This window comes from Mus caroli, chromosome 18 (assembly GCF_900094665.2).
Source record: "Mus caroli chromosome 18, CAROLI_EIJ_v1.1, whole genome shotgun sequence".
Taxonomy (NCBI): Eukaryota; Metazoa; Chordata; class Mammalia; order Rodentia; family Muridae; genus Mus; species Mus caroli.
In genome coordinates, this window is record NC_034587.1 from 71,582,838 (window position 1) to 71,602,003 (window position 19,166).

General features: G+C 44.5%; 1 protein-coding gene and 1 pseudogene across 2 annotated transcripts in view; one reads left to right on the forward strand and one right to left on the reverse strand.

Moving 5' to 3' along the window:
• The window catches only part of Dym (dymeclin), a 274,143-nt gene that overhangs the window by 139,998 nt on the left and 114,979 nt on the right, over positions 1-19,166 (forward strand). The window contains exon 14 of one of the 2 annotated variants that reach the window (XM_029471781.1): positions 6,890-7,054. The exons of the other annotated variant lie outside the window; for it this stretch is intronic. Coding sequence (XP_029327641.1) covers positions 6,890-7,054 — 165 coding nt within the window. The remainder of the gene's footprint in view (positions 1-6,889; positions 7,055-19,166) is intronic. 2 annotated transcript variants of the gene reach the window in all.
• On the reverse strand, positions 14,989-15,468 carry LOC110285090 (annotated as a pseudogene).

Consider the following 19,166-nt stretch of genomic DNA (forward strand, 5'->3'; position numbering starts at 1 on the left):
AGGTGTGTTGTCAAGCTGCTAATGTGTGCTCTCTCTAGTTTCCTTTTGGAGGCACTCAGAGCTATGAGTTTTCCTCTTANAAATGCTTTCATTGCGTCCCATAAGTTTGGGCTGGGAATTTTCCCTCTGCAGTCCATGAGCAGACCGATCACTTCAAAGGTAGAGCTCTGCCTGATGCACTCCATGCTGAGATCTCACCTCCCCCCACTCCTCAAGGGGATCTCCCACCATGTTCCCTTCCCTGTGGTCTCTTGGTTGTCCCTTTTGTTGGACTCCTCCTCCTCCTCCTCCTCCTCCTCCTCCTCAGCTCTGTGCGTCCTTTACATTTTGTCTAAATCTTTACTTTTACAGGAAAAAATATTTTGCTACCTATCTGGTCAGAAAAAGTTTCTCATTTGTAACACTTGAACATAACCATATCAATTTTATTATTAGTCCTAATACTGGCAGCAGTTCCTTAGAGCTATCTGATAGCAAATGCATGTCCACTTTATACTTGATTATCCAAAACGTCTTCTTCGTTTTGGTTAGTCTAGAACAGGACCCTCATATGGTCCTCACACAACATTTTTATTTGTGTCTTAGATATTATGAGATAGATGAACTACGAATGTTCATTGTCCTGCTCTTTTAAAAGGAGGCCACTGCTTTGTAATCCAGTACAGCGGCCCTTCCTTTCCTGCTGCTTGCTTTCCGCCTTCTCCCTGTCCTTGCTTCTTTCCCTTCTTTTCCTCTTCTTTTGAGACAGGGTCTCTCATGGGGACTTCACAGGGCCTCCTTGATTAAACAAGACTGGCTGGCCAGTTGTCACTGGCTCCTCTGTGTTGCTCCAGCCCTGAGATGAAAGCCCGAGCCACCATGAGCCGAGGTCTCAGAACTTTACAAACTCAGCCTCTTTTTGCTTGCCTTAACTCAATCTCTTAACTAGTTAACAGACGGACCATCTTACAGACTCTGGATTCTGGATTTGTGCTCTTGCTTCTTCCCTCCCTTTTGTTCCTTCTCATTAATCTCTCCCATGAACTGAAAATTCATGCGACAGATAGTCTCCTCCAGAAGACAGATAATCAAATTCCGTTTTTTGCAAATAAGGTAGCAAGTGTTCCTGTTTTGTCATACTTGAAATCCACACTGATCACAGTGGGCTTGGTGAGACTTAGCAGCATACACACGATGATGGGTAACACTTGAGTTCAGATTTGACTTCCCTGTAACTGCCTCATCTCCTTAGTGACCTTTGAACTACTGATTTCTGGCTGTCAGGTGAGTTCCTCAGTTACAATATTGAGCACTTAATTTCTAAGGTAGAATCCCCCAACAGCACTGCTTAGTTGGTTAGCTAGGATTGCTGCTTATTTTTTTCTTTTAATATTCAATATTTAATTTTCAGAAACAGATACTGATTCCTCTCTTACCTCTAAAAGAAACCAATATGTTTTCATTTGGGATTTCTCATGTTTGTTTCATCTTATTATGAATCCTAAGATTTGTATGTGTAGTATACATATTTCAGTTACTTGATAACTAATCAATCATATTTTCATATTCATCTTTGCTTGCTGGAAGACGTGGCGATTTGGCAGAAGCCCAGTCTCCTGTGGTAGTTTCTTCCTTTGCTTTTACATTAGTAGGAAGTCTCAGGCACATGCATGTTTTATGTCTAGAAACAGTCTTTCGTTGAATGGTTTTTTTAATTTGGTTTGGTTTGGTTTTTGTTTTTGTGGAAGTAATAGTAAATAGTGCTATGAAGAGAAACCATGGAACACTTAGATATTATGTTTAGAAGGTATAATAGAATGGAAACCTATCTATTGTTTATTTTCGTTTCTTCCCTAGTTGCTTTGGCAAGGACTTCTAATCCTCTGCTGAGTAGAAATGCTGGAATTGGGCGTCCTTCGTTTTGCTAGACTTGGGTTTTCCTCCGAGTGTATTGTTAGCAGAGAGCTGGCTCCCTTTATTGTGTTGGACTCTCCATTCCCTCTAAAAGCCTGACCTGCAAGAGTTTCAACTTAAGAGAATATTTTTGATACCTTTTCCACGTGTAATAAGGCAACTGAACTGTATGCATGTGTCCCTCCATTCTTTGCTGTATGTAGTGCAGCGTGTTTATTGATTTGCATATGTCATGCCATCCCTGCATTCCAGAGAGTTCATCAGGATGACTACCACTGTAGGATACTGCTCAAGTTCACTGGGAGTGTTTGATTGGAGATTTTTGCAGCTGTTCATCAAGAACATTGGTGTGTAATTTTCTTTTCTCATATGTCTGTCAAAATATTTTATATGTGTTAGTGGATGTGTTAAACCTTCTCGGAAGAAGGGGGAGAGAACAGATAACACAGGAAAGGAAGCAGAGGGGGGGAAGGGAGGAAGCAGAGGGGGGGAAGGGAGGAAGCTGAGGGGGGAAAGGGAGGAAGCTGAGGGGGGGAAAGAAGACAAAATGGCCTGAGTGTCTAAGTCAAACCTACCTTGGTAACATCATTTTCCTGTAATGTTCTTTAAACATGTGAGTAAGTAAAAAAATAACTGCAAAAATATCACTCTGAAAACATGTTGCAATTTTATTGTCAAAGCACAGTAAAATACATTACTAGGAGACTTCACTGTGGAGTTCTCTTCAAACCTTCCTTTTTTGCCTGTTTTTTTTTTGGCATGGTTTGCAGACTTGAATGTTGTTCTAGCACAGAACATTTTAGAAGTGCAGGATATCAAGGAACATGTCAGAACTATGCATTGCATAATCTGGGCCATGCTGGTGTAGGAAGGCACGCGGAGACTTCTTGTTGTGAGACGGGTTTCATGAGCAGCAGGGCCTGATTTTTTTAATGGGCTGACTCCAGACCACATTCGCTTATTTCCCACGCTGTAGTCCTCTGGTTTCCAACACTTACATAGAGGTCAGAATGACATGTCATGGCTCTAGATATAAACTCCCTAATCTGGAGCACCTGACACGTAGCACATGAGAGATACTAGTCCTCTTTTTTAAATTAAAAAATACATTCATTTGATGTCTTAGTGTTTATTTTTTTAAATATTTTATCTTGAAATTGGACTCATAAAACATTGCAAGAATTGTATATGTAATCTCCATTCACATTTCCCCAGATTTTACACACATTAACATTTAACCACTTTTTCATCATTGTGTGTATCTCTTATTTTGAAATGTTTAATAAAACAAAAAGCCCACCCACAAAACCTGGAATCCATTCTGTGTTGGCTGACAGCTGCAGAACGTGGGGCCTGCCCTGCCTGCTGTGATGTTGTTACACCCTGTGCAGGCACTGGAGAAACCGAGGCCCCTTTCCCAGCAGGCGTCAGTTGCCAATCGCTTCTTAGTGAGTGAGGGGTGGGCTTTGTCTGGGTTGAACCTGTACAGGTCTTTTGCATGCTGTATATGTTTCTTAAAAATAACAGCATTCTCAAAATAAGAAATTCAACACTGCCAGACATGGTAGCCCACATTTTAATTCCAGTACCTGGGAGGCAGAGGCAGGCAGATCTCTGTGAGTTTAGGGATGCCTGGTCTGCATAGTTAGTTCTGGAATAGCCAGGGCTTTGTGTAGAGACTCGGTTTCAAAAAGCGGAAAGAAGGAGGGAGGGAGGGAGAGAGGGACACAGGCAAGAAGAAAATTAACACAAATTTCAAAAATATATATTGTTCTGTATGTATGTTCTAATATTTGCTTGTTTTCATTTGCGCACAGATTCTTTCCCAAAACAAAGCAACAAACTCCCCCCTCGCCCCCCCCCAAAAAAAACCCCACCATGTGTTTTTGAGAGGAGCTAGAGAGATGACTCAGTGGTTCAGAGCATTTACTCGTTTTGCAGAAGACCTAGGTTTGAGTCCCAGTCCCCACTGGTAACTCACAACCTTCTGTAACTGCAGTTCGAGGGAACCTGATACCATCTTCTAACTTGTGGGATTCCCAGGCACATACATGGGTACACACACATACATGCAGGCAAAACACTCATACAATGTACATCATTCATACATACATACATACATACATACATACATATTCATACAATGTAAATAAATAAATAAATCTAAATTTAAAAAAATTCTCGGGCTGGAGAGATGGCTCAGTGGTTAACAGCACTGACTGCTCTTCCAGAGGTCTTGAGTTCAAATCCCAGCAACCACATGGTGGCTCACACCTATCTGTAATGGGATTCAATGCCCTCTTCTGGTGTGTCTGAAGATAGTGACAGTGTACTCATATAAATAAACTAAGTAAATACTTTAAAAATATATATTTAAAAAGACTCTCCTTGCCCCCGCAGTATGGAACCCAGAACCCAGAGTCACATGCTTGAGTTACTGGGCCTCTGTTTTGTTCTTTAATCAGAAACAGCCCCTTGGTGTTTGTCTCTTATGGCTCTCAAAATTAAAGGACACTGAAGCATTTGGATTTCTGTCTTCCCTCAGGAGCAGATTGGCTATACCAAGGTCCTGTGGACACTCATGACGCTAGCTTGTCCTGGTCTTGGTGGTAATGTCGGCTTCCAACATTTCTTAAAATGATACCAAGTTATATTTGATAAGCATTTTTTTTTAGTATTTTCTTGAGTTTTAATTCTTGAGTCCTGGAGTTCTTAATAAGATCCTATACTACTTTGGGCAACTTCTGGACTGTCTTATCTTAGATGTGTTAGCATCTTATGACAGTTTTGATGGAGTTCTTCTGTTATCTAACGTGTCCTTTCCTCTGACAGTGTAGTAACAGGACTCTGTATTTTGCCCCCACTCTCTCTCCATAGCCAGCACGGTCACACATGTAGAAGACTGGTACACAGCACAGTTACACATATGTAGAAGACTGGTACACGATACTTCATACACAGGATTTGGCTGCCTGGTGGATGGTGGGTTAGTTGTTAATGAGTGATTTGTTGTTTTCAAACCTGTTCGTTTATTAGTTTTATTTGGGGTTTTGTACATTTTAAAGAAACCTGTTACCCACTTGGTAATTTTATATACTTTTGGGTGTAGTTCTTTAAGATGGTTTTCATAATCTTAATATCATTTTTTCAATATTTTATTAGATGTTTTCTTCATTTACATTTCAAATGCTATTCCTAAAAGTCCCCTATACCCACCTTGCTCCCCAACCCACCCACTCCCACTTCTTGGCCCTGGCGTTCCCCTGTACTGGGGCATATAAAGTTTGCAATACCAAGGGGCCTCTCTTCCCAGTGATGGCCAACTAGGCCATCTTCTGCTACATATGCATCTAGAGACATGAGCTCTGGGGGGTACTGGTTAGTTCATATTATTGTTCCACTTAATTATCATTTTGTTTGCATTGTCAGATCTGTTTTGTCTATGTGCATGTCTGTATGGCATGTGCAGAGTCCAGAAGAAGGTGTCAGATGCCTTGGAACTGGAGTGACAGACAGTTGTAAGCTGCCACTGGTGATAGGAATTGAACAAGGAGCCTCTGGAAGAGCAATCAGGCTCTTAACCACTGAGCCATCTCTCCAACCCCTAAACTTGTTGTGTTTTAGTGGCCTACAATGGGCCACCAGTGAAATTGTTCTGACAGTAATAGTTTTTATTATTCCTCTTATTTTGTTTTTATTATATTACTTCAAAACTTTAAAGGGTTTCTTTTTTCTTTTCTTTTTTTTTGGGGGGGGGGTTGGTAGTGGTGGTGGTCTGTATTGTTTATAGAACTAGGACTATAGAGACCATATACCCACTGTTGTGAGCCAGCCTAGACCACTCTTGTGGCCACGCTAGACCTGGCATTCTGAGAGTCCTGGGTCCCAGTCCCTGTCCCCTTTGTCTTTCATGTTGTAATGTTGTCGTTCTCAGATGCACTTGTGTCACTGTGAGGAGGAGCTGTCTCCTGTTTCCTTACTCTACCATGGTCGATTCTATTTGGCTCACTAATGACACCGTGATATGTTGAGACTTTGCTCTTTACTTTTGTTTTAAAGAGAAATTTTAGGATTACAGTAAAATTGAACAGAATCTATAGAGGATTCCCATATACCTCCTGTCCTTTTCAATCCTCTCTGCTGTCTACATGCTATTCCAGAGTGGAGCACTTAATCGACACATGAACCCGTGCTGACACGCACCAAAGCCTGCATAGGGCGAAGGCTCTTTGAGTTTGGGCAGATGTGTAATGAACAGTATTCATATGAAGTCTTGCTGCTTTGCCTTTTCAGCATTGCCTTCCCTCACAACTGTGATCTGTTTGTAGACTGTAATTGCCCTTCCTAGAAGTCCATCTACCTGAAACCATAGCATATACTTATGAATTAGCTTTTTCCTAGTAACGTACACTTGGGTTCTCCTGTGACTTCCCAGTAGCCCATTTCTGTCTAGCACCGAGTTGCCTGTGGAAAGATACCTTATGACTAAAAGTGCTATAAGTGTTTATGTGTTCTCAGTGCCCTTGGGCACGTTTCAAGGCACACGGTGGGTAGTGTTGTAAGAGACTGCTCCTCTGCCTTCTGAGGCAGCTGTACCATTGTGGAGTTCCTTCAAGCAGAGTGAGAGTCCTGCAGCAGCCTCCTGTCCTCACCCAAATGTAGCATCTTGGTTGGATAGCGGTTACTCTACTAAGCCTGTAGTGCTACCTGGTTTCAACTTGAACTTTTGTAACACCATGCAGTGTAGAGTACTGTCTGGGTGCTCAATTGATGTCTGTATGTATCTTTGGTGAGGTGTTCGTTCGGATCTTTGCCCATTTTTGCTCTACACACTTGTTTCTTGTTCATGCTCTTTTAGCGACAACTCTACCCACCAACCCGCCCCAGCACCATGCAGTGGAGACGCACAGAAAGCTTGGAGGGTAGAAAGGATGATTTGTTTTTCCAAAGAAAAACGTCTTTCTTCTGTTTCTCTCCTTTTGCCTTTGTCTTTCAGTTATACCTGCCGCCACTTGCGGAGATATGTTTATGTGTTGGACAGATTGTACTCCCCCCGCTCTCCCTGTTCCGCACGTCAGCGTTGCTTCTCGGCCCCCAGTGACAATGGAGAGGAGCTCTTGTCTCTAACTTGCTCTCACATTCTCAGATCCTATGCCTCCAGGTCATTAACCTCTGCTGTCCATTCACTGCATGCTGCATGTCCTGTGGCCTGGTAATTGCATGCTTTAATGGGACACATATGACTTGAAAAGGGTGAAATGTTATATTTAAGATACTAGCAAGTAATCAATCCCTGCAATGTTTTCTCACAAAGGTCTTCCTAAGAAGTTTATGCTCCTGGGAGAGGAGGCAGCTTTCCACCAGGACAGACACTGTGTACACTCTGAATTCTGTTCCCTTGCAGATCTTTTCTTTGACTTGGTTTGTTGGGGTGCTTTGTCTGATGGGTGTCTGAGCTGTGTGCTGCTTGTCTTGGTGTACAGCACACCTGAGAGAGAGCCCACTCCAGGGCTCCACCCAGCTCCGATGGCTGCACTCAGTTGAGCGGCCCTGACTCTCTAGGATGGTAGAAATGATTCCTTTCCACTCTATGGTCATTACTCATTTACTACACTAGAGAAGTTAAAAAGCTAGTCTGCACCAAGTTTTAGGCAAGCGCAAATTAAACAGAGATGGTAGACATGTAAAGACGCAGGTGGGGTGTCTCCCGAGACAGTGAGGATCAGCAGCTGCTGACCGTGCATGGTGCCAAAGTGGAGGGCAGTACAACATGACTGCATTTCCTGTAAGTCAGAAATGACTTGTGCCTCTATACTCTAGCTGGAGAAGGTGATTTAAGGCAGTGTCTTCACTGCCAAGCGTTTTAAAGGAGAAGGGAAAACTCCATGGCAACCTTAAACACAAAATGGCAAACATCTGCCTTGCAGTTGACCTTTGCAGATGAAGGAGCATCGGAAGCTCTGAACTGTACATGGTGGCTCGGTGAAAGCACGTTATTAGGGAAGGAAAACCGTGTGGCTGTAGTGGCTGATTTTTATCGTAAAGCTCTTACAGACTCATGGTGATAGTGTGCTATAGACTCTTTGGTGGGAAGAGTAAAAACAAAATAAAATAAGCTCTTCGCTTCCTAATATCTGAGAACTTAGCACACGAGCCCGGTGTAATTGCGGTGCTCAGGAGGCTGTGGTCATAGAATCTCACGTTCCGGACGAGACAGCTACACTATGAGGCCCAATCTCCTAAACAATAAGACTTTACCAAAGTAAAAGCCACTGGCTTGGTTGGAGGATTTGGAGACAGAGCTTGTCTGATTGTACATAATGGGGAGAGTTGCTGTCAATCACTGAACCCCCAAGTTGTCTGATAATTGACCTTGTTCCTACTGACAAGGAAGTGTATCATGTGGCAGGGCTCTCTGCAGAACTGAAGAGCTGGGTGGGGGAGAGGATCTTAAGGAACGGATGGCTCTATGATTGTAGCAGCCAGGATATTTGTAAGGTAGGCTAACAGGCTGGCCATTCAGGTAGCACTGATGATGCAGCCCTGTGTTCCAGGCCCACAGGCGGGTGCTCCGTGTAGTCTGGAAGCCGAGCTCCGTCTTGCTCGGGAGGCAGAATGCTTGGTCAGATGAGCCTTGTCGTATTACAGTCAAGCTACTTTCTTGAAGTCAGCAGATCGTATGTGTCCAGCTTATCTGCAAATACCTTCACAGCAACACCTAGTGTTTTAAACAAGCAAGCCCCTTAGCCAAGCTGAACTTAGAAGTAACCATCATGCTGTATTCTGGTTTTCTTTGTGTGTGCCGAATCTGTCCTGTCACCCTGCAAGGCCCTGAAGTGAATGCTTAACCTTACTCATCGTCATCGTCTTCCACCCTATGCTTTATAGCACCTCGAACATCGCTAACCCTCACTAATAGCATTGGCAGCAGTGCCCCGCCCTCTGCCACTTGTGAAACTGTGTACTTGCCATTGGGTTATATGCCCTGCTCTGCTGGAGCAGAGAGAAATAGACAAAAGAAAGGGAAGGGAGTGGACCACCAGAGGAAGATACTGAGGGAAGGATGAGGGGCGAGAACAAAGGGGCGAGCTGGCGGGCGGGAGGAGAGGGAGCCTTGCTGTAGAGCAGATTGCTTCCTCAGCCTGAGCTCTGGGTCTACTTTCAACTTCCCTCACTCCCCACCTTCACCTTGCTGACCTCTCCCTCTCACATTTTGCTTTCTTCTCAGGTAAGGTTTAAGCTGTCAGCTACTGAAGGGTATTTTGATTTCCACTACAAAACCTCCCTGAGGTTCATGCAGGCTGATCATGTATCTGTGATGAACTGCCAGGCCTGGTCGGCCTAGGTTGGAGCTTGAGGAAACACTGTGGGGCCGGAATGCTTCCTAGTGCTTTGAAACATGTTTTGACTGTTGTCCAAGAGTTTCCACCTCCCTGTCCCATTCCTGGACTGGTTACCAGATGTACTGCCCTGGGCCTCAGGGTCTGCCAGGCCACGCCAGTGTGATGGCTCAGGACATGGAGCTCAGGCCTCTCCTGCGGCAACTCTCAGCCTCAGCCCCACCCACAGTGTAGACTAGGGCAGGCCTGTGGGTGAGATATGCGAGTAAGATAAAGTCCTGGTCACCCTGTCATGCCACGCTAGTTTGCAAGTGGCTGACGTCCTGTATCTGCAGTGACACATGCTCAAGCGTAGCCTAACCCCAGCGGTAGAGCCGTTCATTCAACAGTGACACTAAAGGACGGACAGAGCCAGAGTCTGAACAGAGCAGTCACAGACACTCACAGAACCAAGTGGCACTGGCATACACAGTGTGCTTCCTGTACAGGTAGTTCCTAGAGAGCATGAGAGTGTAAGTGTGTGTGTGTGTGTGTGTGTGTGCGTGTGCGAGTGCGTGTGTGCATTCAAGAGGAGGCTAACGCAGTCTGAAGGACATACTGCTATGAGGACTGATGGAGCACAGACACGTCGTCACTGCTGTCTCTTCCCAGTGTCAGAGTTCTGTGAACTCAGAGGGAGCGCCTGGGCTGTTCCTCAAGGAGGAGGGAGGGCTCTGCTGCTGGGCTAGAAAGATGCTAAGCCTGCCTGCCAGTGATCCCCACCAGTCCTCGCCTTGTGCTTGAGAGAGACACACAGATGTGTGGAGCCCTCAGCACACCGGACGCCTGTGGGATTCCGAAACCACGCCTCTTCCTCTGGTCACACACCGTGCGTGGGTCCTTTAAGCATCTTCTACTAGCGGGAGTTTGTCGACTCTTCTTGCCTTCCTGGTCAGGGTCTGTTTGATAGCACTCATAGACCTTAGTATCCAAGACCGAGTTCTGTATTGCAGTTGCTGTGCTTTGCTATTGTGCCTTTATTTGTGGACTTATGATTTCCCGCCAGAGTCAAATTTTTGAAAATAGGAATGATTTGGTTTGTATATAAATCTCAGATCCTTTCCATGAACACCTCTCTCTCAATAAGTACATTTGTCTGATTGTAATTGCAGGGCCCTGTATTATCCAAATATTCTAACTTAATGTGTGGTGACAGCGGCTTTTAGGGGGAGGACGTAGTTCACCAAGCTTTGTGCCTCCCACGTCCAGAAACTCCTCCACTCCCAACCCTGGGAGTCCTTGGATCACTTTTCACGCTCCCAGCCTTAGATGTCACTTGTGTTGAAACTGGATTGAGAAATTTTAGTAACTGGGAATTTGAATGCATTGCTAGTAACTACACAAAGTAAAGTTAACTATGTATGTATGTGTGTATGTGTGTGTCAAACATATAACTGTGTGCTACTTTTCAGTTGCGGCAGAGGCAGCGAGCCGTCGGAGGCGTTGCATGCTGAGGTTCTTTGTTGTAAGGACAGTTTACTTTACTTTGAGTTCCTGATCTTTATTGTAAGGACAGTTTTACTTTACTTTGAGTTCCTGATCTTTGTTGTAAGGACAGTTTTACTTTACTTTGAGTTCCTGATCTTTATTGTAAGGACAGTTTTACTTTACTTTGAGTTCCTGCTAAATTTTATGGTGCTTGATTCTAAGGTGCTGAGAAGAAAACAGGAATGGTGAAAATATTTTCTTTTGTCACTTAAGCATGTTAAACAAAGTGGTATTGACTTCTGTCTCCAGGTAGTAAGTACTTGGCTATGAGCACTAATCATGAACTTCTGGGAGTCATAGAACTCTTATAGACTCTATCAGGAATTGTGGATGTTATGTTATGTGGCAGGAAAAAAGAAACACCTCTGAGTGTAGGTTTTTTGTTTTTTTTTTTTTAACGGAGCTGATGTAGTTTTAAATTTTTATGTATAGCTAGAAAACAGAGCCCCCACCCCCAACAGTAGATTAGACAAGACATTAGCAGCTTACTTACCGCGTAAAAGCCTGAGCAGGTGGGGCAGCTGTGCCCCATAAACACTTTACACTCAGAGTCCACCTGCCGTGTCCCCCAGGCGCCTAGAGTCTTCAGCCTCATCTAGAGTCTGGGATAGCTCACTGTAGAGTGTGCACAGCACACAGTAGGAGATGGAAGGAAAAGGCATCAGATGGAAACTGCTGTTTTTAAGATACTCTTACATTCATCTGAGCAGAGGTTAGTCACACGTAGCCAACCTGTACGAAGCACTTAAAATTGAGCCTTTAGCAGAGTGGCCATGTGCTGGGGTGGAAAGAAGCTGTTCTGGGCTCCTGACCACCCCAGTGCTGCCTACTGCAGGGGAAAACCATGGGTGCCTCCCCAGCTATCGATGTTTGTGGTCCAAGATAAGACAGGGTTATTGGTTTAAAAAACCCTCTGCTTTGGACTGTTTCTTTCATAGAAAACACTAAGTAAAAAGGAGGTACCTTCTGAGAGGCCCTGAGGCACAGGGTGTGAAGTAAGAATTGATGGTAAAGCTTCATTAAAACAGGTCCAGAGAACTCAGAAACAGGTTCAGAGGCCACTTACAGAGGCACATGGTGCATTGTCTTCTGTCAGAGCTGACTGACATGGGTTGCTCGGGGGTTTTGTTGTTTTTCTCCAGACAGGTTTGTCCTCTAACTCACTGTGTAGCTTCAATCCTCCTGCCTCAGCCTCCTTTATCCTGTGCCCAGGGGGGACAGTATTGTATCCAGGTAAGCGTAGTGTTGTCTGCAGTGTGATGCTTCCAGGCTTGAAATGCTTGTGTTTGCCTTGTTTGCCCCTTTGGTGTCTTTTTATGCTGTGGTTTTTAAAAAGTCACATCTGGTGCCCTTTTTTTTTTCCTCTTTCAAATGTCTACAACTTCATCTGGAATCTAAGACAGTTTCTAAAAAGAGTTTACTCAAATGAGCTTTCTAAAACTTCTAGACCAATCTTGTCATAGTGTACCCCTCACAAAATCTGTAATGTATAATAAGTATTTGAAGCCATCGCAATAATTTTTCATGCATCTGATACTGTCTTAATAGTTCTGTTGTGGCCGTATGCCTTATTGATTTCTGTGCCGCTGTTGTGGTATGAAATGAAATGTATCATCCCACTTAAACCATTATGGTTTCCTTTTGAATTACATCCTCGGTACTTGATCTTGTCATCAGGCTGCTTGCTCCTGTGCTCTGAGATGCTGTGCTCAGCCGTGCGGACTTTACTGCTTGTGCTCTGTGGAACATAAATCAATACCAGACAAGTCAGTCCAGATTAGAAACGTCAGAAAGAAAACACGGTTAAGCCGTTAATTGTTAGAAATCATCTAGCATAGGGTGTATTCTGCTTCAGTTTACTGTCTTCCCCTCAAGACTGACTGGTGTCCTGGAGACAGAGTGCAGATCCTGAGACACTGGGCCATGTCTGCTCTGGTGCTGCGGCCAGATCTAGGTCTTGGCTCCCACGCCTTTTGCCATTTCTTTTCAAGACTTTTTGTTGTAAATGTTAGAATTGCTTAAGGTCTCTCTTCAGGTGTTCTCTACTCCCCACCCCCTGCTCCCACTAGACGGCTGTGTCGTGCTGTTTGAGAGAGGCTGGTGCAGGCCAGGCTGACCTCATGGAACCTCACTTTCTAGCCAAGGATATAAGGTTGAACTTCTGCGTCTTGCGTCTTGGCTGTCACCTTCTGCGTGCTGGGCCTGGTTTATGCAGGGGTGGTTGGTGAATCCAGGCTTCTCCAATTTTAGCAAGTGCTCTACCAACCGAGCGATGGCCCCAGTCTCAATAGATGTTGTCGAGGGCAAGAGGGTGTGTGGGGGGGGTATTGCATTTGGGTCTCGAACATGCCAGGTGAGTGCTGTTTTGCTTGCTCAGACCTATGTCTGTGTTAGTCACGATCCCAGGCACCGGCTCTGAGAGTTGGCTGCTTGATAGAAACCTTGTATTTGCTGACAAGGAACCAGTTCAGGTTCCAGAAGGAGTTGATTTGTTTTCTAATCATCACTTCCTCAAAGATTATCTTGTCTAGTTAGGAAAAGGTAGCTGTCCTATTATATCACTGTGACATCTTTAGGGTGCACCTCAGGATCAGTGGATGATGGGATAATCTCTCTCTCTCTCAAGAGAGAGACAGAGACAGAGAGATTTTTTAAAAGATGAAGAGAAGCCACATGACGAGGGTCTTCAGTTTTTCTAGAATATGTAAGTTATGTAAGTTGCAGAATTTTCTCCAGTAAAAGATTTTACAAACTGTCTACTTATTAAGTCTCTGGTAAGCCATGGCCGTGGAGGTGATGTCAACACACTTTGAAAGACTCCTTCTAAAAACATGTGCTCTGTAGCTCCAGGAAGCAAAATAACACAGAGAGAAGGAGAATTATCTTAAATTAACTTTGTGTCATTAAATTAAACATAGCACTAAGAAATAATTTCTAAACAGGATCACCCTAACAAGCTTTATACCTTGTACCACCAAAACAATTCTGTTGTGGCATAAGTAAATTATGGAAACAAATGGTTATAGCAGGATGACAAGATGCAATTTCAGTTATATAGGTGTCTTGCTAGTTTCTCTGCTGCAGCAAGACACTGTGACCAAAGCAACTTAGGGAAGAAAGGGTTTACTCGGCTTACACTTCCACATCACTGTTCATCATCAAAGGAAGTCAGGACAGGAACTCACACTGGGCAGGAACCTAGAGGCAGGAGCTGATGCACAGGTCATGGAGGGTGCTGCTGACTGCCTTGCCTCCCCATGGCTTACTCTGTCTGCTCCCCCCCCATCAGTCCCTAATTAAGAAAATGCCTAGCAGGCTTGTAAAGCCTGATCTTATGGAGGCATTTTCTCAATTGAGGCTCACACTTCTCAGATGACTCCAGTTTGTGCCAAGTAGACAGTTAGCTATATAGTAAGGAATAAAACATACCAATGTATGTGTTAAAAATATTAATTTATGTTCGTGTGCACGTCCGTGTGTGTGTGTGTGTGTGTGTGTGTGTGTATGTGAGCGTGAATACTCATGCATATACATGTAGAAGCCAAAGGAAGACATTGGGTGTCTTCCGTTGCTTCTGTTCCGTCGCCTTTAGATTGGGCTTCTTACTGAACCTGAAGCTCATGCTTTGACTAGGCTGGCCTGCCAGGGAAATCCTGGGCCTGCCTTTCTCCTCCCCCAGTGCTCAGCCTTACCAGATCTTTTTTTCTTCTTCTTTTTAAATGTGATGACTGGGGATTCAAACTCAGACCCCCATGGTGGCCTAGCACTCACTCTTCCCCACTAGTCACCTCCCCCGTCCTGATAGCAAAGCTAAGCTTACACTGTGCACAGTTAGAAGTGCTTAGAAAAGTGTCTTCCTTACAGGAAGGTTGGTAAGTTTTTGTGAACACCAGGATTAACAACTTGGCTCAACATAAATGCTATAAGGGCCCATCTTGGTGATCTTAAAAACAACAACAACAACAGACACCCAGCTTTACTGTATACAGGTGACCATCCAAAGGGGAAATTTTTGGATTTAAATAAATTGTTAAACTATAGCAAAGGGTGCCTATTACTGATCTACATCTTTGTCCCGTGGGAAGAATGAGTACCCTGAGCGTTCTCACCCGAGGGAACAGAGCTAAGGAGGGAGGAAGGCTATGAAGTTTCCATTTGCCTTTTGGTTTGGTTTTGCGCTATGTAAATACTTTATTTCACGTCCGCCAGGGCTCCCTCCTGGGCTGCTTCAGGGGTTCTCCGTGGGCTGCTGGGGCCTGTACGGGTACTTCTTCTTGTCCAGCTTGGCTTCTGGGAAGAGCTCATTCAAGTCATCACTGATCATCTGGTCAAAGGGAATTCTGTTCCTCGTTTTCTCCAGCTGCTTCTCATAATCCTGGGTCTGAGCTGAGATCCAGACACAAACTCAGCACAGTTCTTCACATCCTCCTCCTCCTCCTGTCCACCAGGGCTGTGTGTTTATCCTCAGGCACAGGAATCTTCAGGGCATTATACTGCTTTTCAAAATCATCCACCAAGCCAGCCTTTGCTACATTGGCCTTGTAGTAAGCCCAGTCAATCATTGGTGGTTTCTTAGACTAGCCAACCTGGTGTGGAGGGTCTCATTCCAGGACTTTAGGGTACTTCCAATTGCCTTCTGGTTTTGGGGTATGAGCTCCACACAAGATACCCAATCAATGGTTTTTAGAGCAAGTTTATGCCCAGCCATCTTGAGATACTCCGGTGGAGCGCTGTTTCTCCATTTGCTTTTTAAAAGCAGTAGTCTATCTTTTATCCACCAGCTGCTTTTTAGGTGGTAATTTCCTTGGTCAAGGAGACACCATAGCCACAGTTGATATGTTCTGTGGGTCTGTAGGTGTGGCCAGAGTTCCTGAACACTTTCTCATGCAATTGAGACTGTGCATACAGACAACTGGAGTGCACACAGAGCTCCACGTGTTGGATGCTCTTCCCCTGCGGCTGCCATTTGCAGGGAATGTCATGTGCACATTCAGACACGCAGACTTGCACAACTGCTTATTAGAGAAATATTCTTGGTTACTGAGTGTCTCACAGAGTTAAACATACAGGCTTTCCCATATATGGAAGAAAAGTAATTCCACCCACTTGCCATGCCTTGGCATGTCATGATGCCAGCCCTTCACATTTCTTTGACTTCCCGAGCTTAAATAGACAGTGATGTAAATCAGCATTTGAAGCTGCACCTACCAGCCCTTGGTGACTAAGCCATCACACGGCTGAAGAGGAAGGGAGAGCCACTCCAGTTTGCCTGCACAGTGGCATCCACATTCAGTCTAACCCCAGCCTTCTGAGTTACAGTGACAAGATTATTTATTTCTAGGCTACAAAAGATGAGGAAGCAGAGAGAATCCAGAAAGTTAGGATGGCTGGGCAGAGATCCGAAAGCTGGCAGTAGAATTGCAGCCTCCCTGGGGTCCCTGTTCTGATCAAACTTCCATCTTCCTGACTTTACAATGTCACAGCATTGTAAAGATGAGCATGTCTCACCACGCAAGTACTCCATGATTCTCAGCAGATAGCTTCCAGTCTCAGGGTTTTGAGCTGGGTGAGGTCCTGCATGTCTTTAATCCCAGCCCTCTGCAAGCAGAGGTGGGTGGGTCTCTATGAGTTCAAGGCCAGCCTAGTCCCAGTCAGCCAGGACTACATGGTGGAACCCCGTCTCAGAAAATAAAACCAAAAGAGATTTAAGTTTTCAGCTCTTACATGTTTCACTGTTTCCTGTCTGAGCTGAAATGATGTGTAGCATGTTTCCGTGTGTGTTCTCAACTTGAGCTTAAACTGGCGTGCATTTGCATATCACAGAGAGCTGTTTATAAGAGCTAGCTCATCAAAAATTAATTTTAAATGAACCTTAGCTGTACCGTATGGATTTTTAAAGGCTGCACGTGATACAGTGTATCCATATGCAGTATCCTCATTGGTAATAATAGCTGGTATTTCCTGATCTCTCCAACAAATGTGATTCTAATGAACAATTATTGCTTTAGTCTTCAACATAACTCTATGAGATGTTACCTTATACTCCTCCTGTATGGGTGAGGCACAGACGCACAGCGTGATCATAGAAACTGCCGCAGTGGAGGGGGCACCGATAGAGGTGGATGGCTTTGTCCTGCACTCTCCTGGCTCCCATGCTTGTCACAGAAGTCTGAGGCAATTTCAGCCGACGCTGAAGCCACTTTCAAACCCTGATTTATTAGACATGTTAGCCTATTGTATCTAAAGCTGAACTTGTTGTGTACCCACTTACAGTTGGAGATACTTCTAAAACTGGGTCTTTTGAGTCTGGATTTAGACTGTATAAACAGGAAGCGCTATTTTGTTCTTTGAACTTCTGTGTAGCATCCTAGAGCCAGCTGCTCAACCCAGATGCCTCCTCTCCAGCTTTGCTCAGCTTCAGCTCCTTATGCTGCACTGGAGGTGTGGCCGGGGAGGCGTGGCCGGGGGGGGGCACCAAGCCTGCTTCTAACTTTCCGTAGAAGCCTGAATTATTTGGGTTCTCATAGTAGAGTGAGTGGTTGTGAGATACTCATATTCTCTGTCTCCCCAACCTTTTCCTTCCTGCTCCCCACCCCATAGTTGCTCTCTCTTCCAGCACTGGCTTTTTGTTTGGGGTTGATCCTGTTGTTCCCCACCCCCACCCGCCACTGTGCTGGGATTGAAACCAGAGCCTCACACGTGTTAGGAATTGCTCTCCCACTGAACCACATCCTAGGCCTCTCAGATGGTTTAACCAGATTTTATAACATAAGCATGGATATAGACTTCCAAGGTAGCCCCAAGAATAAGTCCTACTGTTACCTACTACTGGCAGTCAGCAACTGAGCATGATTTGGAATGGTGGCTGACAGGTCTGGTTTCCTTGTCATTCCCCTGTTTGGTGACTGAGGGACTTTAAGTAAGCAGACAGATGTGGCTTTCCTGGGGATTTGGTGGTGTCTTTAGTGATCCCCGAAAGTCCATCCTGTACAGATAACTACATCCTGTCCATCCTGTACAGATGCTACAATGACGCTTAGTGCCATTTCTGCAAAATGTCAGATAGTGAGAGAAAGATTAGTAGATTAATCTAGAATCTGAATAAAAAGCTGCAGGAAAATGTGTCTCTACACACTCGGTTTAAAAGAAATCAGGTCTGGGGAGGACTTGCTGTAGTTTAGCTAAGTGGACCAAAGCTTCTGGAGTTCTTCCTTAGGAGCCATCGTCTCAGATCATCACCATGCATTAAATGCTCACTGTTGTACCACAGGGGGCCTTCGCCTGTCCTGTAGTGCTTCCACATCTTAATCAACACTGTATCACTGAACATACAAGACAGGCTGTAGAAGCAATGTGCTATGACTGTATTGAAGAGAAGAACTGCCATCTTCCTTAGCTTTAAAATAGTCTTTCTGAAGAGTTACAATACAAGACAGGCTGTAGAAGCAATGTGCTATGACTGTATTGAAGAGAAGAACTGCCATCTTCCTTAGCTTTAAAATAGTCTTTCTGAAGAGTTACAATACAAGACAGGCTGTAGAAGCAATGTGCTATGACTGTATTGAAGAGAAGAACTGCCATCTTCCTTAGCTTTAAAATAGTCTTTCTGAAGAGTTACAATACAAGACAGGCTGTAGAAGCAATGTGCTATGACTGTATTGAAGAGAAGAACTGCCATCTTCCTTAGCTTTAAAATAGTCTTTCTGAAGAGTTACAATCTGTGCCTCGCAACACGCAGCGAGTGCAAGAGATATCCCAGCTACCAGATTCTGTTTAACACATGTGTGGCTGTGGCAAGAGTCATCAGCATTTCCCATTGTGTGGTTGTTTAGAGAGATCTTACTTCATGCTCAGAGCATCAGCCTTCCCTTCCTCTTGTAAATGTAGCACCAGGAAGAGTGAGCTGTCTGTACCCATGAAGACCCTGTGCTCTCGCTGAACTGCTCGGCTGAAACTCTGCAGTCCAAGCTGAAAGGCCTCGACTACCAGTTTCTTGCTGGAATGCACACCGGTCTATGCCCTTTGTGTTGTCCAGTCTTAGTCTCCTGCTTCTCTGCCTGCCCACATGCTAAGTGGGTATTATGTCTAGGCTTAGCTCAGTGCTTCATAGAAAGTACAGGTCATTCGGTTTTTAATGTACTTTGGATCAAGATGATGAGAGTGGTCTGTTACCGAAAGCTTTTGTTGATATTCTATATGTTATTTAGAAGTTTGCAAAGCATCTAAACACAGACAAAAAAACAGACATCTGAACCCATGATTCTAAAAATAAAAAACAAGGTCTTACTATATATTCCCAGTTGGCCTGGAATTCACAGTGTAGACTCAGGTGACCTTGAACTCATGAAGGTCTGCCTGCCTTGTGGGATTATGGTGTGTGCTGCCATACCTAGCTTGTACCCATTC